Source organism: Phyllopteryx taeniolatus, chromosome 11 (genome assembly GCF_024500385.1).
Source record: "Phyllopteryx taeniolatus isolate TA_2022b chromosome 11, UOR_Ptae_1.2, whole genome shotgun sequence".
NCBI lineage: Eukaryota > Metazoa > Chordata > Actinopteri > Syngnathiformes > Syngnathidae > Phyllopteryx > Phyllopteryx taeniolatus.
Window position 1 is genome coordinate 10,795,286 of NC_084512.1, and position 25,876 is coordinate 10,821,161.

General features: G+C 43.4%; 1 protein-coding gene and 1 non-coding gene across 3 annotated transcripts; both read left to right on the forward strand.

Moving 5' to 3' along the window:
- The first annotated feature begins 768 nt into the window (after positions 1-768).
- On the forward strand, positions 769-840 carry trnaq-cug (transfer RNA glutamine (anticodon CUG)). The gene has a single exon. It is a non-coding gene; the product is annotated as a tRNA-Gln (tRNA).
- Positions 841-6,790: 5,950 nt separating this feature from the next.
- On the forward strand, positions 6,791-25,674 carry nid1a (nidogen 1a). Of its 2 annotated transcripts, XM_061790227.1 has the most exons (21): positions 6,791-7,155; positions 8,659-8,961; positions 11,508-11,531; positions 12,613-12,839; positions 12,923-13,227; positions 13,316-13,456; positions 14,333-14,584; positions 14,754-14,954; positions 15,037-15,273; positions 15,403-15,540; positions 16,911-17,039; positions 18,026-18,169; positions 18,437-18,556; positions 19,309-19,536; positions 21,109-21,281; positions 21,788-21,914; positions 22,009-22,180; positions 23,117-23,274; positions 23,352-23,475; positions 24,486-24,598; positions 25,161-25,674. In XM_061790227.1, exons 1-21 carry the CDS (start codon positions 6,952-6,954, stop codon positions 25,289-25,291), a joined length of 3,651 nt encoding a protein of 1,216 aa, XP_061646211.1. In that variant the 5' UTR covers positions 6,791-6,951; the 3' UTR covers positions 25,292-25,674. The 2 variants fall into 2 exon arrangements, with proteins under 2 accessions (XP_061646211.1, XP_061646212.1); XM_061790228.1 differs by lacking the exon at positions 11,508-11,531 and having other exon boundaries at positions 6,792-7,155.
- The last annotated feature ends 202 nt before the right edge of the window (positions 25,675-25,876 follow it).

Here is a 25,876-nt window from a genome sequence, read left to right on the forward strand (position 1 = left end):
CAAACCTATTATTCTATTGTGGTAAATGAAGAAAATCAGATTGTTGTCGTAAAAAAAAGCAGTTTCATTTATCTTTTATTATTCCATTTAGACAGCTTTATACATTTCCAGTGAAGTTGGATGCATACAGATTAACATTCAACTTTCGCAACTTGCCTAGGACCCTTTGTTCTTTTTAAACAAACAACTCCTGAAGTCCTTAAGATGTGAAAACAGTGATGGTACTTCAGCAGAGCGTCTCATAACACAAATAATCAGGATCTTGTGCTTTATGATGATGATCAAGACAGTTTGCGGTACCCTTGGTACTCACAGTTGGTTGGTTGAGAGTAAAGTTCCTCCAAGGCCAACATCCATAATATACGTATAAAATGTATTAAACCTACAGTATACCCATCCACTATGCATTTTTGTGAGAGGAGACTGAATTTACATTTCCTCTAGAAAGACTTTCCTCTCAACCCTGTGATTTTAACCACTCTTTAAGATTAGATAGATAGTTTGTCTCACAAGACATTACAAGGGTTAATCTCTTGCAGGAAAACTCTATAGCGTGATAAGACAAGGAGCCTTTGTATGGTAAAATATAACGTCTGGATGGAGTTAAACATGAGTGAGGTTTTGTAAATTGGTGACGGAGGTGGGGGTTGTCTTTCACATGAGTGGGGCATGTGAACATGCAAAAGGCCAAAATAGGTCATCTAACTGGCCCCCCACCCGTCACTCAGCACTGTTGTGACACTACAAACACCCATCATAGTTACTCAAGGTTCCATGGTGTAATGGTTAGCACTCTGGACTCTGAATCCAGTGATCCGAGTTCAAGTCTCGGTGGAACCTGTATGTTTTTGCTTTTATGTCACGCTCCAAAAACATGTACGTTCGGTTCCCTGGAGACTAAATTGTCCATCGGCGCAAATGTGAGTGTGAACGGCTGTTTGCCAATATGTGACCAGTCATTGACAGATGATCAGTTCAGGGTTTACCTTGCCTCTTGTCCAAAGTCAGCTGGGATAGACTCCAACTTCCCTGTAACCTGGAACAGGATAAACGTTGAAGAAAATTTCTGGTTGGATGGATGGATGGTTAAAATTCTTTTTACCAGTGTCTCCAGCAGAATACCCGTAATAGCCAGAGGATGGCACTGTTTAGCCGTGTTACCCATGGAAACACTTGGAAGGATACAGAGTGTAGAAAATCCTATTTATATATGAATCAAAGGCCATATAGGTCACAGGAACGGTCCAACGGAACAAAATGTGTTGTGTTGTACTCTGTAGTGCTGTGCTGTGCTGTGCTGTGCTGTGCTAGGCTAGGCTTGGCTAGGCTAGGCTCTGTTATGTTATGTTATGTTATGTTATGTTATGTTATGTTATGTTATGTTATGTTATGTTATGTTATGTTATGTTACGTTAACCCTTTAGATAAATGAGAATTCTAAATTTCAATCCCAGAAAAAACTAAAAAAAAAAAAAAATTACTGTTGTTAATTACTAAGCTTTTGACATCCATCCATCCGTACAGCCATCCTGTTATTCTACTTATTCTGTTCAGGTTTGCAGGGAGATAGCGCCTATCCCAGCCAACTTTGGGCGAAAGGCAGACGACACCCTGAATTGGTCGCCAGTGGCACATATAGAGTCAGATAACTGTACGGATGTCTGGAAAATGTGCAACTCTTTGACTTCAATAACTTTTTCCATATACAAGTCGTATCATCCATCCGTCCTATATAGCATTTATCCTCATTTTGGTTACGGGTGAGCTGCAGCCTATCCAAGCTGAGTTTGTGTGAGAGGCGGGGTACACCCTGGACTGGTCACCAGCTAATCGCATTGCACATACTGACAAACAACAATTCAGTCTCACATTCACACCTATGGGCAATTTAGAGTCTTCACTGAACCTAACATGCATGTTTTGAGTATGTGGGAGTACCTGGAGAAAACCCAGGCAAGCAGAGCAAGAACATGCAAACTCACACACACAAAGGCCAGAGCTGAGGTTAAATCCCTGAACCCCAGGACTGTGAGGCAGACATGCTCACCACTAGCACACCGTGCTCATGCTGCTATTATTATACATTTTCCATGATTATTATTTGCTTTCTTCACAGATTGGCTAGGAGAATTCATATGGTTCTAGTGCCTTAAACTGTAGTACTGTAAGTTTAGATTTCCATATATAGTTCCTTGCCATATAAAAATAAGCCAAATATGGCCATGAAAATGTAAACTTTGGATATAAAGCTGTCATAATAAATCAGTGAAATCATTTGTTACTTCTATAAATAGCAAATGGGCCACACACACATAGCTGACTCAAATATAAAACTTACAAAATGTCTCCTCAGCTAAATAGCATAAATGTGGTCAATAAATCGAAACAGTATTGATGAAAATTTACATTACCCATCCATCCATCCATCCATTTTCAGCACCGGTTATCCTCACTAGGGTCGCGAGCGTGCTGGAGCCTATCCCAGCTATCTTCGGGCGAGAGGTGGGGTACTCCCTAAACTGGTTGCCAGCCAATCACAGGGCACATATAGACAAATAATCATTCACACTCACATGGACACCTATGTGCAATTTAGAGTTGTCAATTAACCTACCGTGCATGTTTTTGGGATGTGGGAGGAAACCGGAGTACCCAAAGAAAACCCACACAAGCACGGGGAGAACATTCAAACTCCACACAGGCGAGGCCTCAGAACTGTGAGGCAGATGTTCTAACCAGTCAGCCATTATCCCCAAGACTAAATGTCTTGTCGTTCAGTCTGCTGTGCAGAAACACAATGTGGATGCAGCTGGCTCAGCTATTTAAAACAAAGCAAATAGACTTTTGAAGAATGAAGAGATGAGGTCAAGAGGATGATGCACACAGGTCAGCTGGCATCAGATATTTAGACTCCATAGCACATAGTTGAACTAAGTGGCTGTCCATCCGTAAAAGGGTTCAGAAAGTCTTCATTCTCACAGCCTGCATGTTGAGTGTATGCTCAGTGATCATAATGTTTCAATCCAAGTGGCCGTCGGGTTGTGTTGATGGTCACTGGGCCCTGCAGCGATGTCAGTGCCCTGATGGGCCTCTGGCTTGCCTCCAAATGCACTAATATGGCTTCAGTGGTTCTCCTGCACAGTGGATCCTTTATTTGGATTGTTCAAAATCCAGATTGAGGTGGTAATTCTGCTGTACTGTATAGGACATTTCACCCTGACGTCACACATAGTTCTGGATGACAAAAGCTGCCCCTTTCTCTGATGGCACCACTGTCTTTTGACCAAGGCAGAGCGATTGAGAAAACTGGATAAAAGGCTTGAATGAGGCTTTTAGCCTTCTTCTCTACTGCGGTTGTTTGAATGTGTTAAGTCTCAGTTGAAAAGATTTTGCGTGAGGTAAATTGCTTCAGAAAGAGACGGAACACCGCCTGTAATTTATTTCAACAGGTAAAATGATTCAAAAATTGACATGGTGGAAATTCAGAAAGTTAACGTTAGCCTCGAGGGACTGGTTAATTAATTCAGGAAATAGCAATAAACAAAATGCCTATGCTACCAGACAGTCTTGATATTTTCTCTGTACAACTACAGGTATTTGCAACATCCACTCAATTTATCCTGCTCACCTGGAGGGAGTGTAGAGACTGGCACAGGACCAACCCGTTTGGAGGAATCTTGTAGGTGGCCTAAATCCCAAGAGGATAGGCATAAGTAATTAAGTAAACCACAGGTTGTGCTGTTGTGCTACACACTTAATTTAGAAAGCGCATTTTGTTTTCTATTTTATCATCCAAGCACTGATGCTGTCAGGGCTAGACAGCAACACTTTTCTGAAATCATCAATAAAAACTTCATTTTATTTTATTTTTTGTCCTGTTCGGTCAAGCCAAAAATCTGTATCCTTTTATGCCGGAACAGTTTTACTGTGTCACAGTGGTGTAAGAACCTCAACAATACGCGCACTCCGTTTGCTGTGTTTGACAAGTTCATAACCCCCCCCCCCAAATCAGATAGCTCCAGAACACCGAACAGCTGATAAATGCAATTAATTTGCTTGTTATTTTAGTGAAAATAAATACAATCCACGTCCAAAGAGACCTGAGATAGGCTCCAGCCCGCCCGCGACCCTATTGAGGAAAAGGGGTACAGAAAATGGATGGAGGAAATACAATCCATCAGGTTAAATATCAGCACGAATCAGGAGAATGATAAAATGACACTATATCTGAATCCACCCAGGAATTTGTTACAGTTGACCAAAAAACTGAGAGAAAACGGTTCAGCAGCAGAAACCATTGGCGAGCTGTCTTGACTCAATACCATCCATCATCCATCCATTTTCTGAGCCGCTTATCCTCACTAGGGTCGCGGGCGTGCTGGAGCCTATCCCAGATATCATCAGGCAGGAGGCGGGGTACACCCTGAACTGGTTGCAAGCCAATCGCAGGGCACATACAAACAAACAACATTCGCACTCACATTCACACCTACGGGCAATGTAGAGTCCCCAATTAATGCATGTTTTTGGGATGTGGGAGGAAACCGGAGTGCCCGGAGAAAACCCACGCAGGCACGGGGAGAACATGCAAACTCCACACAGGCGGGACCGGGGACCAGTCGTCCACCGTGCTGCCTGACTCAATACCATCTGACTTTTTCAAAGCTACTGCGAAGTCTGTGCGAGCTGATTTGAAACAAATAATCAATTGCTCAGGCGAGTTTCCTAAAGCTCTTAAAGTAGCTGCCGTTAATGATATAAGGTTGAATACTGACTCGGGAAAAGGGTCAATTCTTGTCCTGTTGGACCTCAGTGCGGCTTTTGATACGGTAGATCATAATATACTGCTGAACAGGTTGGAAACGTGAGTAGGACTAAATGGAACAGTCCTTAAATCGTTCAGGTCCTACCTGGAGGAAAGGAGTTATATTGTAACCATTGGAAGTGTTCAATTTCATCAAATGGCAATGACCTATGGGGTCCCTCAAGGCTCAGTTCTTGGACCCCTCCTGTTCAGCCTGTATATGCTACCCTCAGGTCAAATTCTTCAGAACTTTCATTTTGACTATCATAGCCATACAGATGACGGACAGTTATATATAGCAGTGTCTCCAGATGACTACAGTCCAATTGACGTGTTGTGTCAATGTCTAAAACAGATCAATAACTGGATGAGCCAAAATTGTCTTCAATTAAACCACAACAAAACTGAGATAATGGTTTTTGGCAATAAATAAAATGGGATTGCTGTTAGTAAATACCTGGAGTCACTATCTTTAAAAACCAAAGACCAAGTCTGAAACCTTGGTGTACTGATAAGATTCTGACCTGACTTTCAACAGTCAAATCAAATTAATAAAACTGCCTTCTACCAGCGGCACGGTGGCCGACTGGTTAGAGCGTCAGCCTCACAGTTCTGAGGATAGGGGTTCAATCCCTGGCCCCGCCTGTGTGGAGTTTGCATGTTCTCCCCGTGCCTGTGTGGGTTTTCTCCGGGCACTCGGGTTTCCTCCCACATCCCAAAAACATGCACGTTAATTGAAAACTCTAAATTGCCCATCGGTGTGAATGTGAGTGCGAATGGTTGTTTGTTTGTATGTGCCCTGCGATTGGCTGGCAACCAGTTCAGGGTGTACCCCGCCTCCTGCCCGATGATAGCTGGGATAGGCTCCAGCACGCCCGCGACCCTAGTGAGGAGAAGCGGCTCAGAAAATGGATGGATGGATGGATGCCTTCTACCAGCTGAAGAACATATCCATAATGAAGGCTTGCATGTGCCAAGTAGACCAGGAGAAGCTCATCCATGCTTTTATCTCAAGTAGACTTGACTATTGTAATGGTCCTCTGACTGGACTCTCACAAAAGAGCATTAAACAGCTGCAGCTCATTCAGAATGGTGCGGCTCGGGTTCTGACCTAAACAAAGTAGACAGAGCATATTACTCCAATTCTAAAGTCTTTACACTGGTTCCCAGTCAGTTTTAGAATAGATTTTAAAGTTCTGCTACTGGTCTATAAATTACTAAATGGTTTAGGTCCTGAATACATGAAAGAAATGCTAATGGAATATAAACCCAGTCGGGCTCTGAGATCTACAGACTCGTGTCAAATAGTGGAGCACAGAGTCCAAAGCAAATATGGTGAAGCAGCATTTAGCTATTATGTTGCACACAAATGGAATAAATTGCCAACAGAAGTGACGTCAGTGTGAATGTTTTCAAGTCCAGTTTAAAAACTCTTCGTTTTTCCTCATGCTTTTGAGAGCATTTCCACTTTTAAATGATATTTCTTGCACTGTACGTTGTTTTAATTGTACTCTTATTTTTTTCTCTTTGTTTTAAATGTTTATAAGTGTTCCCTTTGTTTTTAAATGCATTTAATCATGTAAAGGACATTGAGTTCCCTTGTGTATGAAATGCGCTGTATAAATAAATTTGCTTTGCTTTGCTGAACACTTGGGCTTATTAAGCTACTGTAGTATTTTAATATTGGTCATGACGGTGGTTCTTTCTTTTAAATGTAAAATTTTTTTGGTGGTGCTTGATGTAAAAAAAGAAAAGGAAAAAAACACAGGTCTATTGGCAAGAAAGAAAAGGCTTGATGTGAGACTTAGGATGTTGCTTTTTTAAAGTGGAAGAACTACTCGAGGAATCTTCTTTTAAGATCAACATGAACCAGTGAAGTATCAGCCCCCCCCCCCCCCGCCTCCCCCCCCCCTTTTTTTGTTTTTTTTTCATTTCCCTTTCTAGTATTGCTATTTGATGAAAGAAGCCCTGAGCGCAACCCTCAGCGCAGCTCAGCTCAGCTCAGCTCAACTCCGCCCCAAGTCCTCCAAACTCTGCCTGAACTTTGCTGACTGGAGCCCGGGCGTCACTCTGCTCCGTGGACCTCCTCCGCTCCGGTCTTGGTGCTGCGGACTCGAGCAATATCAGGACTGGCCAGAAGACGAGCAATGGCTTGGCGGCAGCGAGCGTGGCTCATCTGCGCCTCTTTCCTGGCAATGGTGGCGTCGGCACGGAGCCTAACGCGAGGAGACTTTTTCCCCTACGGTCCGAGCGCTGGAGACCAACAGTTGGACGCAGGCGATGACCGCACGCACACACTTGAACTGGAGAAGCCTGTGCTCTTTTATGATGGCACTTTTAACAGTATCTTTGTAAGTAAATCCAAACTTTAGTATTACTACCACTTTAAAAAAAACAAAAAAAAAGTAGTAGGCTACAACTGTATAAACTTCTAGTTGTGTCGGACGGACTACCACGAGTCTTGCGCAATTACGCACCTCCTGGATGTCATACACACATTGAATCAAGCTGGGGGAAAAAACAACATATATACGTGAAAGAATAACGTTTTCCCTTATATAATATTGGTTCGCTTATCACAAAGATTGCATGGAATCTTGTGGAATGCATGTCCTCGCATTCCTACAGCCCGAGGTCATCACTTTACTGTTGACCTCCAGCCCAAAAGAACCTCACACATAAGTATACAACGTCGAAGTGGGTGGGTAGTCTCTTGTGAATGTACTACAAATAGTCGTTTTCTGCCGTTTCCTGCCCATTCGCTGAAGTTGCATTGTGGAGCATATGAATGTCCCCCTAAAAATTCAGCAGTCCAAAATTGTATGAAAGCTGCACCATTGTGTTGGACACACAAGCAACCCTTTATATTCCCCCATTCTGCTTTTCAAAGTAAAGTGCCGCGTCTTTGTTTTCAACTGTCAAGCATGAAAGAATGCTGTATTTAACCTGAGGAATTCATATAGCTACAAATACTGTCTTTAACTGACAGTAGATTATGTAAATAAATACATAAATAAATAATAATACTAAAAATGAGCGAGTTTGTTTCCACATGAAGACAAATACAAGTGACTCGAGAGTCATGGGAATTTTTGGGGGGGTCATATGTTTGTTTTAAATTGGGAATAAATATTGGATTTCTTGCTAAAACAAAATGTCTGTGATTTCCCTACATCTGTTCCATTTACGTCAGCCACTTCAAACATATTAGTCAGCTCCAATTCAGATTTTTTTATGCAGCAGATGAAACAATGCTATAAACTAATGTCTGTGCCTTGTAGGGGAACACTCGTCTCTTTATACCTGGCAAATTTTAAAAAAGAGAAGAAAACATGCTTCTGCTTTTATCGTCTCAACAGGAGTGTGATTCAATCAAAAAGTGTCGGTATGTCATGATATAGCAACTCCCTTTAAAGATTTGAATCGGACACTGACTGACCATTTTCCCAGCTTTATCTTCCATTTGGGCCAGGAAGTGTCTGTAATGAAGATTACTCCGGGCCCTCTGGGGCTGCCGGTCAGGGGCAAGGACAGGAAACTCTCGTCCCCCCCTCCGCCCACCCGCGATCAGGAAGTGGAGGAGCCCGATGTTGCGGGGGCGTCTGCGTGCGTTTTTGACATGAGCCCACCTCCTCATGTAATGTGCGTCCCGAAGGGTGTAAAATCTATATCGAATAGCATCTCGTTCGGTGCTTGTGTGCCGCATAGCAGCAGCCTTGGATCATTAGTCTAATGAGTTTGGGATAGAGATCAAAGTGGGTCACATTGGACTGGAACAGTTCTTCACATGTCTGTCCTAGTTCTTGTGAACAAAGTCATCCCCAGTTACAATCCTCCTCATCTTGTCATTTCAGATCAACACAAACGGCTTTATCGCCACCGCAGATCCCAAAAGCGAGTCGACCTATCTTGGCAAAATGCCCGCTCCCTTTGGAATGATCGCGGTTCTGCACGGAGATCTGGACACAAGCGATGCAGAGGGCAAGGTTTTCTTCCGCCAAGACGGTAGCCCAGATATGCTACGTCGGGCTGCGGAGCACGTCAACAGGGCCTTCCCAGACGACCAGGAAGTCAGTCCCACTAATGTGTTGGTCATCAGCTGGGTAGACGTCGCTCGCAAGGAGCATGACAGCACTGGAGATAGCGTTGACAAGAAAGTGAGGCTTACAGTGCTTCTATCATGTGAGAGATATAGTGTGGGTGGTTTGGCGATGTGAACCTTCGACTTTTAGGGGTGCTTAGCCTCCAATCACAGTGCCGAGCATACAATACCATGGAATCAGCGAGAACGGCACAAAGCAAAATTATTATTTTGAGGCCATTTATTTCTTCCAATTATATTGATTATTGATCATTCATACACCTATGCGAACTTATTGCAGCATTATCTATTTCAGCCATACTAAAAGTAAGAAAAATCAGTTCTTCCTCAATACTACTACTACTAATACAGTTGACTGTTAATTGATCCGGGGGCACCGAGTGGGCGCAGGGCCCAAAGCAGTTGCTTAGTTCAGTGATTCCCAACCAGTGTGCCGGGGCACATTAGTGTGCCGTGAGCGCTCTTCAGGTGTGCCGTGGGAAACATCAAATTTGACGTACTGTATTTTCACGACCATAGGGCGGACCGTATTAAAAAGCGCAGTCTCAGTTACGGGCTCTCTTTCTGTATTTAACACATACATAAGGCGCACCGTATTATTGGGCGCAGGCATGGTAAAACATACGCTAGCTTAAAACATACGGTAGCATGCATGCACGCTAAAACAATGTTTTTAAAAAGGCAGCGGGAGCAAAACTGAGTTCGGTTGTACTTTATTGAAGTATTTAACAATGTACTCACATTATTTTTTTGATCAATCCTCATCCACAAATCCATCAAAGTCCTCATCGTCTGTATCCGAAATGAACATCTGGGCAAGTTCTCCAACAAACACGCCAGGTTCCCTCTCGTCATTGTCAGAGTCAGTCTCGTTGCCGGGCGGCTGTTCAGCAATGATGGCGACTTTCGCGAAAGCTCGGACAACAGTCAAAGCTGATACCTTAGCCCAGGCATCCACAATCCATTCACATATGGTGGCGTAACTCGCCCGGCGTTGCCTCCCAGTCTTAGTTGCACTTGGTTTTTCACAGCGGCTGTGAGATGGGCGCGCATGGAGTCACAGATCAACAGGGACGGTGACGCATGGGAAAAAAACATCCGGTCTCTTTACGTACACCTCACTCAGCCACTCTCTCATTTTCTCCTCGTCCATCTAGCGCTTTTGATTGGCCTTAACGATGACTTCGGCTGGAAACTTTTCTTTAGGCAGCGTCTTCTTAAAAATCACCATAGGTGGTAGTTTCTGTGCATTACCATGGCAACCAAGCACAACAGTAAAAGCCGACTTCTCGTGCCCCGACCGTGCTGGTCCCCTTCTTCTCTACAGTGTGGTTCACCGAGATGTCAAAAGTGAGCGAAATTGAGTGGCACCTCGTCCATGTTGGTGATGTGGTTGGGCAGGATGTGTTTGTCGGCAATCTTTTTACTGCAGTAGGAGCGGAAAATGGCCAGCTTTTCCTTGTAATCCGCCGGAAGTTTCATAAAACGAAAGCACCAAGACAGACCTCCTTGAAAATGTTCGATTTTCATTTCTTCTGCAAGCGTTATTGCCCTCAGTCGAATGGTGACTGTAGAGACGCTTCTCCCGGCTGTTCTTTGCTCATTAATCCATTGCTCGAGTTGCTCTTCCAACTCGGGCCACCTCGCCTTGTTTCCGCGAAAACTCAGCTTCGTCTTCTTGACTTGGCGAAGCTCGTTTTCCTGCTTCCTCCACTTGCGAACCATGGATTCGTTGATCTTGATTTCTCTCGCAGCTGCTCGATTCCCATGTTCCTCTGCGTAACTGATAGCTTGCAGTTTAAACTGTGCTTCGTAAGTGTGTCTCTTCATAGGTGCCATTTTCGGGGGTCCTTAGCCAAACCGATGTTGTTTTGCACAATGCACATACCGGCGCTATATACCTACTTGGGGCGTGCCTTTAGCGTCCTCCTTCACGAGCACCCTTCCCCCTTTACGTCCGCATGCTGTCCTCAGTCACGTCCGCCTTTCCTCTATATAAGCAGCGTGTCGGCAGGAAATGCTCCCAGTCAGTCGAGGGGAGCGCTCATCACACAGCAACATTTATATAGATTTTGGAACTCGGTGCACACATAAGCATTATAAGGTGCCCCGTCCATTTTGGAGAAAATGTAAGTCTTTTAAGCGCGCCTTATGGCTGTGAAAATATGGTAATTGCTAAAAAAAATTATTTCCAAGAAATAATGTATCGTTATTCATCTATTTATGCCAGTGAGGCAAAGTGACAGACAGAACAAATAAATGCTCTTCTATTAGATGGCAGGAAGTACATACTAGTAATTAATGTATCCACTTTTTGTGACATTTTTGTTTGTTGGTGTGCTGTGAGATGTTTCAATGGTAAAATATGTGCCTTGGCTCCATAAAGGTTGAAAATCACTGGCTTAGTTTGCTTATGGAATCAGCGCATTCATTAAACAAAATCTTAATTAAAGAGAGTAGTTTAAATATACTCTCAATACTTTCAACCAACTGAAACCCTCAATTTGACTAAGTACATATTACAATGCCATGTCAGAGTTGCCTGTTTTGTTTTTTTTAAAATCCACAATTACATGCTTAATTATAATATTCATGTTTCAGGCTGGGCGGCACGGTGGACGACTGGTTAGTACATCTCCCTCACAGTTCTGAGGACCCAGGTTCAATCCCCGGTTCCGCCTGTGTGGAGTTTGCATGTTCTCCCCGTGCCTGCATGGCTTTTCTCCGGCTACTCCAGTTTCCTCCCACATCCCAAAAACATGTGTAATAGGTTGATTGAAGACTCGAAATTGCCGTAGGTGTGAATGTGAGTGCGAATGGTTGTTTGTTTATATGTGCCCTGTGATTGGCTGGCAACCAATTTAGGGTGTACCCCGCCTCCCGCCCGAAGATAGCTGGGATAGGCTCCAGTGCACCTGTGACCCTTGTGAGGATAAGCGGTACAGAAAATGGATGGATGGATGTTTCAGGCTAAATCCGTTAGTTGAACGAACCTGAGGCAAAGACTAATATGGTCATGTGGCCATTAAAGCACAGATCATAACATGGAGAACACATATTCAAAAGTTTTGAAGTTTTAAAATAGAACCACAAGGCCCTGTTGATCATTTAAGGCCACCGTACTTCCTGATATATGGTGCTAGGGTATTAGCTTGGTTGTGCTAGCCTGAGTTGTGGATAGACACAATTAAGTGTTCATTTTGGAGAAAGATTATCCTGTAGTCAGAAAAGAAAGTTAGGTAATAGTTAATGAGAGAGTTAATAATCCTGTCAACAGTGCGCGAAGATGATTTCAGCTAACTTTTCTTTGTCTCGTAACATATTAGGTCCACAACCCAAACACAAATGCAAACACTTTTCTAAGCCATCCAAATTTAACTTCACAGTAATGTAAATGCACAGACATTAACAAAGTGATTAATAATCATATTTAATGAGTAAAATAATCAAACAAACAACAACAATGTAGTAGGAATCTTTTCAGGTCATAAGTGTGTATGGCAAGTGGTTGCTAGGCAGATTTCATAGTGCTCGATCATAGCTGCACGATTGGCCATAAACAAATCGCCATATGCCAGCCCACCAATTAGTCTGTTTGGATGGCAAAGTAGATACTGAAGGCACTTTGCTAGACAAACACTACTGAAGTGATTTTTATTCCAAAAAGGAAATGTTCATGTCAACACATACCATTTTTCCTTAACAGAGAAACACCTTCCAGCTGGCTATTGCATCAGTCGGGACTTCTTCATATGCTATAATGCTATATGCCACAGATGGGATACAGTATACCAATATTCCCGTAGGGGAGAATAGCGTCATCTTGCACGCTGGCTTCAGTAAAGGTTTGGTCCGAGGTTTCCTGTTTTCCAGTCAGGGCCCATACTACCGCACCACCAACGATGAAGACGCATCCATCAGCGCTTTAGCAGAGTAAGTCACGAAGCACAATGCCGCCATTTACTTATGGTTGCTGGCCAAGTAATGTATTAAAAAGTGTCTTTTCGCCCTCATAGGCAGACCAACTCAGGCCTCAGGGGGGTTTGGGTGTATGAGATTGGAACGTCCCCTTATTTTACCAACGTAGCTCCAGGTGAGGTGAGCGAGCTGCCCACTGAGGCTCCTCCTCCCGCATCCTCTGGCAACACAGAAGATGCCCCCGATGCCAGGAGGGTAGTGTATACTAATGGACAGCAAGTGGTGTACCCTCCTTTTGAACCAGATGAGGAACAGATCCAAGTGGAACCGGTTCAGTACCAGCCCCACCAACCTGATAACCCAGAGGTGGTGGTGGTGGACGACACTGATATAAATGTAGATGGTGTGTTATAATGTTGCACTCGTGCATGGCTTGCTGGTGTCATTCAGTTAAACTTACATGATTTTCTTCTTGTGTGTCTATGTTTTAGTGTTTGCGTACAACCTTGGCACATGTGCAAACAACAGAAATAAGTGCTCCCAATTTGCTGACTGCAAGGACCACTCCAGTGGGTACTGCTGCCACTGCAGGCCTGGTTTCTACGGCAACGGGATACAGTGTGTGGCAGAGGGTATAGCCACATTTTATTCATATACATAGTAGTAGTCAGTTGGCAGAATTAGCTTTTTTTGATAGAGTAAGAGAGGTCAACGGACTCATGTCAGCTTTTTTTTTGTGTAATTTAATTTCTTTAACTTTTAATATCTCAGCCTTTTTGTCCTATGATTAAATGTGCCTCACTACCAATCAGTAGAACAGCAGTTACTGTCTTACAGCTTATAAGATATGAAAAATCATGCTCCAAATCTTAAAATATTGACATCATAATAACAAGACATGAAAAAGTAACCAAGTAAAACAAACAAATTACTTTTTTTGGGGGGGTTTAGTACTAGTGATGTTGTGGCACATGCTACTGCCTTTCAAACAGATGCCATAAGTTTGATTCCTCGTCGGTGCCCCAATACCTAGCCACTGCCGGTACCAAGCCCGAATAAAAAATGTGTATTGCGTGCGTATAAACTGACACACAAATGCGAGTGACTCACTGCTGTGACCTCTGATAGGACAAACCAAAACACTATTTAGGTTTAAACTACTCAGTTGATATAATAAATATAGTACTGTTCGTCCATGTTAAATATTTCAGTTGCTTGCACTCTGACAAGAACGAAGCAGAAGCCAAGAAGTCAAGCAGAAATGTTAAAGTTTGGTGTTAATCTGGTAACACTTCAAACACATCATAAATCAACAACAACAAGCATATCAATAACACAAGTCATTGCGACACAGGTTGATGACGTCAGATCTTGGGACTCTAATTGTATGTGTAACCCCTCCAAGTTTCCTGGAAATATTTTTGTGTAATCCTGCTAACTAAACAGACTACAGCATATATTGGCAACACTTCAATGAATATTGACATGACTCTTACTTGTCTTTACAGGAAAGCCTCAGAGGATGAACGGTAAAGTGCATGGACAGGTGTATGTGGGCAACTCTCCCACCCCAGAGAAGTTCAACAGCAACGATCTTCACTCGTATGTGGTGGTGAATGACGGACGCTCCTATGTGGCCATCAGTGACATCCCTCCGACCCTTGGGCCCTCCCTGATGCCCCTGTCAGCGCTGGGTGGTGTGATCGGATGGGCCTTTGCTCTGGAGCAACCAGGCTTCAAGAATGGCTTCAGCATTATTGGTGAGGGAGAGATTCATCACAGTGTCCTAATGTCACAATTTGTCATACAGCTGCACTTTTGTTCGCTGAAATTCCCAGAAATTACCTCAGCTGAGACCCAAGAGGAGGCAGCTAATCTAGTGCTGGTTGTCTCTAGTGTTAATTAACCGCTTTTGTGCCTGTCTCCTAGGGGGAGTGTTCACTCGGCAGGCTGAGATTACCTTCCTGCCCGGGAATGAAAAACTGACGATCAAACAGGAGTTTAAAGGCATCGATGAACACGACCACCTCTTGGTGAGCACCACCCTGGAGGGCCGGGTTCCTGAGGTGCCTCGTGACTCCACCGTGCAGGTCGAGCCCTACTCTGAGATCTACCAATACAGCAGCAACTGTGAGAAAACACCCATAGTAGAAGGGTTAGTGCTAATTTAAGACTATGTTTACGCATCAAGAAAATCATTATTTGCTTTCAGTAATCACCTCGTCCTCCACGCGGAAGTATGCGGTCAACTTGGCCGACGGCACTAGGGACGACACGAGGACTTTCCAATGGCGTCAGACCATCTCCTTCCAAGGATGTCAGCATGATGAGTCTGCGAGAGACATGCGACCCACGCAGATGCTCAGTGTGGACCAGGTCTTTGTCATGTACGACCCCAATAATGAACTGATCCGCTTCGCCATGAGCAACAAGATCGGAGACATCAATGGTGAGCTCATGGAGATGATTGTTGTCTTTCTGCCTAGCTTGTTTCCTTCCTAATCACAACCTATGACATCCTAGAGAAGACTGTGTTTGCTATGAAATGACTGTTCTAAAAGTGTGCTTCCTTCCTCAGGAGGACAGCCAGAAGAGAATCCATGTTTCACTGGAAGACACGGCTGCGACACCAATGCTGTTTGCCGACCCGGAGAGGGGACCCAGTTCACATGCCAGTGCGCCTCTGGCTTCACCGGTGATGGACGTACATGTTACGGTACGCTTGCGCCGTGCACCGTCTCCTGCTACACTAATCTTTTTTTTTCCAGCTATCTGTGCGCCCCAGTAACAAATGGTCCGCCGCCCGGTGGTTGGGGATATTAAAACTGAGTACACAGATGGACAATATAAGTGCTTACGATAATCACACATTAAAATTTAAAAAGGTCACACTTGTTCGGAGCCTATCCTAGCTGACTTCGGGTGAAAGGTAAACTATATCATGGACTGGTTGCCAGTCAATCGCAAGGCTGTTCTATTTGAAGATAAAAACAATGCTAATTATATATTTACTGGGTGCTACTGTAAACACGTAATCTTGACAAACTGAAGATATAGTACTGTTCACAATAATTGACTTCACGAACAATCCGTTGTGACTAATGATTGTCTGACATGTAGAACGCCCACTAATTACATTAACAGTGACTCCTTCAGTTTGGACTAATTTATAACTATGCCACCTGGTACGTCAATGGAAAACATGGGAAACCCAGAAGCTATCCGATGAGATAGATTACGGTCGTTTAACAGTCATTCCTAACCACGGTGACTGTGCAGTGACAGATCACCAGGGGTGCAGCAATTGCACTTAATATGTCCCAAAAGTATTTATTAATCAAAAATATATCTTTGTTCCTCTTTCTATGCCAGTGACGTATAGTGACAGGCAGCACAATTATCTTCCATTGGATGGCAGATGGTATAGTAAACCTGTGTATCTGCCTGTTCACAGTCATAGAACAGAAGTATTAGCTTCTGGAGAGTATATCAGCTTTTGCATTATGTTCAATTAAACAGGCCCAGATTTCACACGGAGTAAGAAAATTGGTGAGTGAATTGAAACGAGATCATCATTGTTTCAGTATTCATATTCTCTGTGACATTTTTATTTGGTGGTGTGCCGTGAGATTTTTCTAATGTAAAATGGGTGCCTTGGCTCAATAATGATTGGAAGACACTGGTCTACAACCACCCATCTCTAGTTTGTACAGCCTTTTCTTGTAGTTCTACTGAACGAGATTATCAATTAGCAGGAGGAAATCAAATATGATAAACAATGTGTCCCATGCTTGACAGCCAGGTTCTAACATTTTCCAAAAGGCGTCATTGCCCTTTCCAATATGTGTGAGACAGGAAGAGCCCCAAGGCATATACAGTTACAGTACAAAGGAAGGATATATTTCAGACAGATGCTATCTTGAAACATTTGTAATTAAGAAATCTTCTTCATCTCTCCTCTCTGATCTCCAGACATCTGATAATGAAAGACACAGATTTGACAAATCCGGATTTTGGACATTAGATCTACGTTTCAGTTATTAACATGATACTTGTCTGATGACTGTCTCTTATCTCCTCCACCAGACATTGATGAGTGCAGAGAGATTTCTGAGATCTGTGGCTTACATGCTATTTGCAACAACCAGCCTGGCACCTTCCGCTGTGAATGTGTGAATGGATATCAGTTTGACAGTGATGGGCAGACATGTGTTGGTAGGTACTGGGCTCACCAAATGAAATGATTTACATACAAGCACTATTATTTCAAGTTAGACACTCTTGTGCAAAGGCTTCATGCTTCCACATCACATGGGTATACACTTTAGTGTTCTACTTAACAGGCCTATTTGTTAAATACTATAACAATGTAACAGGAAATACATGTTTGTGACTTTTCCTGGCTTTCTCCTTGTGACTTACAAATAACATTTCTGATATACAGTACTCAGCGGTTGCGTCATTAGCTCCCTGCACAATCTAATGAGATCCAGTACAAGAATTATATCAAACATTCATACTTTACAATGAAAGTAATGTTCAGTTCTAGGGATTACGTTGATGATATGTTCATTATTGTGGTTGTAATTTGCAGTTTTAGAAAGCTTGCACCACACTGAGAGGAGTTACCCCAACAATGTACTATTTTGTGTGCTTAAATATGCCCAAACTGAATGAAAAAACTTCTCAAAGGGGTAGAGCACGAGTCGCCCCGAGAGTGGATCAAGATATTAGATATTATACATCGAGGAATTCCACACCAAAATTGGTCCATGTCCCACCCTTTTAGCAAAGTTTTGTGAAAATACATTTCATTTAAAAAATAAATTTCAATTATATAAATTGTATTAAAATGTTGATAAATTACATTTATTGTTATCTTTCTTCACTACTGAGTGAGACAAAAGGACAAGAAATACCTCAGAATAAGCTCTACAGTCGACTCAGTTCTATGTCACTGCAAACTACAACCAGAATAATAAAAAACATTTTGGTAAATCCATACCGCTCTGATAGTGTCAATCAGAACTCATCATATATGCTGTATAAAGACAACATTTTTGATGCAACTCTCATGATGAATGTCATTAAAAAGTGTAGGTGTACCTAATGATTTAGCCGTTGAGCTGTTTTGAGTGGACATTTCTGCCTCAGCACTAAACGTACTCAGCTGCATTTGTCTGGCCTCCTTCCGCTGTCAGAGGTGAGTCAACCTGTGGACGCGTGTGAAGACGGTAGCCATACCTGTGACATTCCTGAGCGTGCTCAATGTAGCTACACCGGGGGCTCCTCCTACATCTGCTCCTGCTTGCCAGGGTTCATAGGAGATGGAAGAGTCTGCCAAGGTAAAACCTCAGAGACACAAATGCACTGTAGAGCCTTGAATTGTTGCACCATCTGCTCAAGAGTGGGGGAACTGAGCTGGGTTACATCATGTATTTGCTGGAACTGAATATCCAAACACAGAAAACAGATGGACATTTCAGAGTATAGCTTCCTTTTTTGGCTTTCCTTGCTTAATTCACTGCACTCCGACCCAAATTTTTGTGTGCACCACTAACCATAACACGGGATAGTGTAGAACGATTTCTTATGTTATTTTTGCTTTGAAGACATAGATGAGTGCCAGCCCGGCAGGTGCCACCAGGACGCCGTGTGCTACAACACCCAGGGATCCTTCACCTGCCAATGTAGGCCGGGTTACTACGGCGACGGCTTTTACTGCTCCCCAGGTAAGTCTAAAGGCACAGCGCCAACTTTGTGCCTCGCTCGGCCAACAAATGATTTCAATAGCAAATGTGATTTTACACTCCCCGGTGGACTGACAGGAAACATGTGTTCTGTTATGTCTGCTAACATCCAGCTGCTCTGTTTTGGATGGCTGCCACTGGAGTGGAGACAGTTTGGTAATAGTGTTCATAGTTCTGCATAAAACTAAATAGTACAAATATGCAAAATGAATCATTCACATTCTCACCATTGTTCCTTCCTGCCATCTGTGTGTAGGGAATTTCTGACAGATGGCATCCGTTTTTATAGTTTTGTGTGGGATGTGGACGTTTTTGTGTATCATCCATTTTCTGAGACGCTTCTCCTCACTAGGGTCGCGGGCGTGCTGGAGCCTATTCCAGCTATCATTGGGCAGGAGGCGGGGTACACCCTGAACTGGTTGCCAGCCAATCGCAGGGCACATAGAAACAAACAGCCATTCCACTCACATTCACATCTACGGGCAATTTAGAGTCTCCAATTCATGGATGTTTTTGGGATGTGGGAGGAAACCAGAGTGCCCGGAGAAAACCCACGCGGGCACGGGGAGAACATGCAAACTCCACACAGGCGGGGCCGGGGATTGAACCCCGGTCCTCAGAACTGTGAGGCTGACGCTCTAACCAGTCGTCCACCGTGCCGCCCGTTTTTGTGTCATTGAAGATAAAACAAGGGAAAAGGAAATAAAGAGCCCGTGTTCATGCATTTCTTTCAGAGCGGACAAAACCGCAATGTGAAACCCACAGGGACAGTCTTCTTGGTGTGACTGTGTATGGCCCCCGGGGTCCACGGCCTCCTGTTGGACAGTACATCCCCACGTGTGATGAGCACGGCAACTATGAGCCCATGCAGTGCCATGGTAGCACAGGGCACTGCTGGTGTGTGGACCGGAGCGGGCAGGAGATCCCAGGGACACACTCTGGTCCTGGCAGTAGACCCATGTGTGAGTTCATTACACATCATGTTATATCACGCACGTTCATTCCATTATGTTCATATAGTAAAAGATAACTAGGCCAATTCCTGTGGAAATTTTAAATGGGCCGACTACCTGTTGCATGCCTGAAACCTGCATTTTTGCAGGAATTATTCCAAGTTGGGCTTGCATTGTAGAATTATTTCAAACTTTCAAACAAGTCTTACAATGGTCCAATTTCGAACACTAAAGTACTAACAGTTGGTATACCAACATAGTGCAAGATGGCATTCACAGTACAGAAAACACAAGGCAAATTGATAAAGATTTAACTTTGTGCCCTGGGGTCAGGTAGTATGTGAACCCTGGATATATCGCGGTTCGGCATTCGCAAATTCACCTTTTTGTGGATTTATTTGCAGAACCTATCCTCCATTATTTACTGAAGGACACACCTATTTGCTGTTTTAATGCACAGACCAAAGTAATAAACATTACTTTGGCACCATGTTGTGGCATCTTGGTGCCAAGGAACTATATTGAAGTTGCTTAATCAGCTTTATTTAGGAAAAAGTAGTGCTTTGCTAAAATCTTGTGGCATCTATAGGCAATTCTAAACCTTTTTGGTCATGCGTCAATTAGTTGTGAGTATTTGCTATTAGTGGCAGGGCTCAGTCCCTATCCTCGGTGAATAGCGGAGGAACACCGTTGGCTAGCATGCTCATAGTTGTCATGCTAACATTTAGCAGGACAACAATCTGAGAAAAGAGAGGTGAGAAAGCATTTAGACATAAATTATTACTTTGGTCTGAGCATAAAAACAGGATTTTACAGTTTTTCCTGTGGTTGTGTACTATCTTCGATGATAATTGATACAATGCTGACTTGCTAACAGTTGTAATGCTGACATTGCCTATAGGACGATACCGACCTGAGTAATAATAACAATAATAATGATGACAATAATGCATTACACTACGCTTTTCTAAACACGCAGACACTTTACAACTTCATGCATTATTCTTTTACTCCTCAGTCACACCCTGGTGGTAGTGAGCTACTTGTGTAGCCACAGCTGCCCTGGGGCTATCTAGCGGAGGCGTGGCTGCCATTCTGCGCCTACAGCCCCTCCGACCACCACCAAACATCCAACCACATTCATTTGTAGACAATGTGTCTTGCCCAGGGACACAATGACGACATGCAGTTGCGGGGGGGGGGGGGGGGGGGGGGGGGGGGGGGAGTTAAACTGGTGACCCTCCAGTACCAAAGCGTACTCTCACCCTCAGTGCCATGCTGCCCACAAGTACAGAAAACACAGAGGCAGATTGCTAAGATTTTACATCGTGCCCTGTGGTCAGGTACTTTTTTGAAAGAGAATAGCTCAAATGCTAACATGCGTATACAGTAGAAAGCGCTGAGAGAATAATATGGATTGTTTTTCCCTATGGTTTCATACTATATCCTATGACCGTTGATAAAATGCTAACATGCTAACCGATGGTACGCTAAAATATAGAATGCACTATTGATATTAAAAATGAGTGTTCTCCCAACAAATTGCTGATTTTTTATATTTGGTTTTCAATGGCTCTTTAGGCATTGACCATGGTGGGGTGGGACCACTCGTTGGACCCACGCCTCGACCTGATGTCCACCCCCTGCCTCCTGGCACACACCTGTTGTACGCCCAGAGCGGCAGGATAGAGCATGTCCCGCTGGAAGGTTATGACATGAAGAAAGATGACGCCAAGGCTATCCTTCATCTACCTGTGAGTTACTCCAAATCAACTCGTCTAGTTTAGGACTCAAACTATACAATGACAGTTTATATGAACAGCTGCTAAAAAGAGCAACACGATTCATGCAAGCTAATGAGTTTTTTTCCACCACCATGAAGCTGTTATTTTGAAGGCGTCAGGCGAGGTGTCTCATAAACTGCTTGTAAAAAGCTGCATGAATCGTGTTGTATTCATCCTGCTTCCAGCGCGGCTGCGCGCATTCTGGGCCTACGCTTTATTCGAGGCACATGGTGACATTCTCCCTAATTGCAAACATCGGCTCTGTGGAATAGAAATCTGCATTTCTTATGTGGCTGATTTTCACACCAGCTAGTCTGAAGTCTGGCCCAGCTTATTCTCAGTGTGCAGCACTGTTTGTGTCGATTTATGTCTCGCCATTAATGTCAGAAAATACATCTGCTTCATGTTTGTATCTGCAACCACCGGTGTTTGAAGTGAGTGCAGTTCAAAGCTCTTGTTTGGCGGCTGCTCCACAGGAGAAAGTGGTCATTGGAGTGGCCTACGACTGCGTGGACAAGATGATCTACTGGACGGAAATCACGTCTCCATCAATCAGCAAGGCCAGCATACAGGGTGGAGAGCCTGTGGCGGTCATTAGATCAGGTAACACCTCCCTTGACTTTCATCTCTTACTCATCTGGTTTACCTGTGTCATAAACAAATGTTTACGGTGTGGACTTGACTCTTGTTGTCAAAGACTTGCAGAGCCCAGAGGGGATTGCAATTGACCACCTGGGACGAACTATATTCTGGACTGATTCTGTGATGGATCGCATTGAGGTGGCCTCGCTGGACGGCTCTCAACGACGTGTCATCGTAGAATCCGGTCTTGTCAACCCTCGTGCCATTATCGTGGACCCCCCCAATGGGTCCGTAATGATTTATTTCCTAAATAATTACGAAAAGAAACTTTATTAGCCTTCTGGGACTAATAAAGTAATCTGAATCTGAAAGAGTTCCCCCATCTTCTTTTTTTTAACAACAACAGGAAAAGTAAATATCTGGAATATCATTTCTTTTTCATTCTAGCCCTGTTAGTTATTTAGTTAGTTAGTTAGTTAGTTAGTTAGAGCTCTCAAAGTGATGAACCACATTAGGCCGCAATTGCGGTGTCAGTAATCTGTATTTTTTTTACGGGAGCAGGTGATTGGCCTGGTATTCCTAGGCGGCCTTCCATCCAAGTACTAATCAGGACCGACCCTGCTTAGTTTCCGAGATCACTCTCGCTCTGTAGGTGGTAGCTTTTCCCAGGTTAATTCAGAACTGCACCAATAGAAGAAAGATAAGGCGATATTTTTTTCATAGTTTTAATGCAAGGTTTTTGCTTCATCCTGCTAACGAACTGACTGTCAAAAAATAATAATAATACATAGCAGACCCCTTCTCACTCGAGAGGTTCTGGGTTCAAATATTGGTTCAGGCCCTCTTGTAGGGTGTTTGAGTTTTCTCCCCATCCTGTGTGGGTTTTCTTCTTGTTTTCCTCCTTAATTCCAAAAACATGCACGTTAGGTTCATTGAAGACTGTGTAGTCTAAATCATCCATAATTGTGAATGTGAGTGTGAATGGTTGTTTGTCCATATGTGCCCTCTGATTGACTGGCAACCAGTTCAGGATGTACCGCACTTTTTGCCCAAAGTAAGCTGGGATAGACTCCAGCTCACCTGCAATCCTAATAAGGACAAGCGCTATAGAAAATTAATAGATGGATTAATGGATAGATATTCCATAAAAATTACCACTGATTTAAAATATCACATTTAAGACATTATTTACATTCATTTATTACTGCATTTTATTGTGACAGAAATCTGTACTGGGCCGACTGGAACCGAGACGCTCCCAAGATTGAGACCTCTTACATGGACGGGTCCAACAGGCGGGTGCTGGTCAAAGATGACTTGGGGCTGCCCAACGGCCTGACCTACGACGCCCACAGCTCTCTGCTGTGTTGGGCGGATGCAGGTAGGTCGCAGGACGCACTTACTCGTTGATAAAGTGATATTTGGTGATCAGCGCTGACTGCAGACTCTTGCACGTAGGCACACATAAAATGGAGTGTACCAATCTTGGCCGTGGAGACCGTAGACAGATCATGGAAGGCATTCAGTATCCATTTGGAGTCACATCATTTGGGAGGAACATCTACTACACTGATTGGCAGAGGTTTGAATAACACCACAAACACAATAATAACACCGCCAGATTTGTTGCTCACCGCCCCTCTATTTTTTTTAATAGTTGCTGGAGGATCAGAAAACTCACTAAGTATAGCAACAATGCTAAGTTGGCAACACTGAGTAGCCACTCGGTTCGTTACATGTCCTTGCTCTGCCCAGTCGCCATGGTTATGAAACCTGTATTCTGTATTTGCATGAAATAAAACCGCCCCCACCAAATCCGAGCCATTACAACCAGAGAGTGACAAGTGGATATTAAATGTGCTGCAATTCTTAGTTACCGTCTGTATATTAAAACTTGACAACAATAAGTTGTGTACTACGGGTGAAAAACGCAGATCAGAACATTCACAAAGGAGATTACTGTGTGCGTGTGAGGTGAGTCTCTTCACTTTTAAGACTAAACGCAACACACAATTCTACTTTTATGATTGATGCTGACTTATTGTCACAAGCCAGGACAGAGAGTCAACTGCCACTTTCTGCTCTCTGGCATCACTGGTACCTATCTGACGTGGTGTTATGAATGGAGTTAATCCTTTAGATTTATGTGATGTCATGCAGTTTTCCAATTTTTGATCAGATTGTGAATTTTATACCTCAACTTTAGAGGTTCCCCTAACTGCCTTAAATATATGAAGTCTTAATATTCTCCCACCCTTGGACAACTTGATACTGTCTGGCATTTCCCCATGTGGCTCATTTTCTGTGTTGGGCGGTGTTAGATCGGCGGGGGTTGGGATGTCTGTTTGTGTGTGTGTGTGTGTGTGTGTGGAGAGGCATCCTAAAAAGTGGCAGCTGCTTGCAATTTCTCCACCTCAGTTGGGGGAAGGTATACACTTCCACAGTTGGACATTAGCAAATTCTGCCAGTTCCATCTGCCCACACTTAGTCACTCTTGACAGACTTTACACAAAACACACAGACTGGTCACTTTGAGGAGTTTCTCGTCTGTGTGAGTGTGGGATTGCTCACTTCTTGCATTATTTACAACAGGGATGCTGTGGTCGCAGTGGACCGCTATACTGGGAGGGAGTCTGACGAGTTCCAGCCTCAGAAACGCTCCAAGCTTTATGGAATCACTACAGCCTATGCCCAATGTCCTTCAGGTGAATGTGATGATGACAATATGGATTAATGTTGACATTTTCTCTGTCCAATGTTCAGTGAACAGTTGTCTTCCTGCTTGGTGTCCCATTTCTATTGCTACCCTCTTCTAGAGCCATTCTTAGAAAGCACTTGACCCTTGTACTTTCACAGACTATCCTCGAGTCAGGCCTTCAATCCATCCTTTCATGAATCCCGTTTTTAATGAGCACCGTGCCTTCTTTAAAGCACTCCAAGTGTGTTTTCCGACCATAAAAATTGTAGCTTCTTTCGCTGACCTAAAAGCAACATAATTTGTGCATCCATTACTGAGTGAGAACATAACTGAAGTGAATACATAACAGCCCCAGGCCTCATCCTCCATTCTAGATAAGCCTGCATGCGTGAAGCCAGGGAATGTGCAAACCAGTGGGAGGGCCTCCAACATCTGCTGTTAGCTATGTGTTTTATGTAAGCATGTATATGTCTGTAAAAGAAACCACCAAGAGGCTGTTTCCTGTTGCTCCGTGCTGTGCTTGTTTATTTTAAAAGGATCTTCCTGCATCTTCTTGCTTCCTCCTCCAGGACAAAACTACTGTGCGGTGAACAACGGCGGCTGTACACACCTCTGCTTAGCAACACCGAACGGTCGCTCCTGCAAGTGTCCTGACAATGCAGTTGGCGTGGGTTGTGTTGAGAGAGACAGCGGGTATTAAGACATGGCAGAAAATTAGGAGCCACTCTGCGTTACTATGCTGTAACCGCTGAAAATGCCACTGAGGTGACGTTACTGTGCCTTTTATTGCTCATTGCTATTCTTATCTGCCTTTTTACCTTATAAAATGCCAACAGAATTGTAAATATAAACACTATTATGTTTACTTTTTTTCCTGAGTGCACATAAACTGAGAAAAAAACTCAAGGGATTATTAATTTAATGTGAAATACGTTGTAGTAACACATGACATCATTTGCTGTTGGTTTTGGCCTGTTTGTATTAGTATTATTGTCAGCTATGACTGAAGTTCCTGTCCAAGCTTTGTGGGATGAGTTTACATGGTGGGCAGCAAAAAAATAAAAAAAGGGTTTTTTTTTCTAACAGGTTCTTTTTTGCCTTGTCTGTGGCTTTAGTGTCATCATAGTGACCCCGTGTGTTTAGTAGGATCTATTACAACTGTAACCCTTGGTCCAATCATGATGAAGTCTACTATCAGGGAGGTCATCATTTACATTGTTATTATTATTATTACTAATATTATTTTGGCTGTATTTGTAATGATGTACAACTCTACTGCATTGTA

Excerpts from the sequence above, each read along its gene's own strand:
- nid1a (XM_061790227.1), top strand. The coding sequence starts at position 6,952 with ATGGCTTGGCGGCAGCGAGCGTGGCTCATCTGCGCCTCTTTCCTGGCA. Across the intron at positions 12,840-12,922 it reads TCCATCAGCGCTTTAGCAGA|GCAGACCAACTCAGGCCTCA; the intron begins GTAAGTCACGAA and ends TCGCCCTCATAG. Across the intron at positions 18,557-19,308 it reads CGGCTTTTACTGCTCCCCAG|AGCGGACAAAACCGCAATGT; the intron begins GTAAGTCTAAAG and ends CATTTCTTTCAG.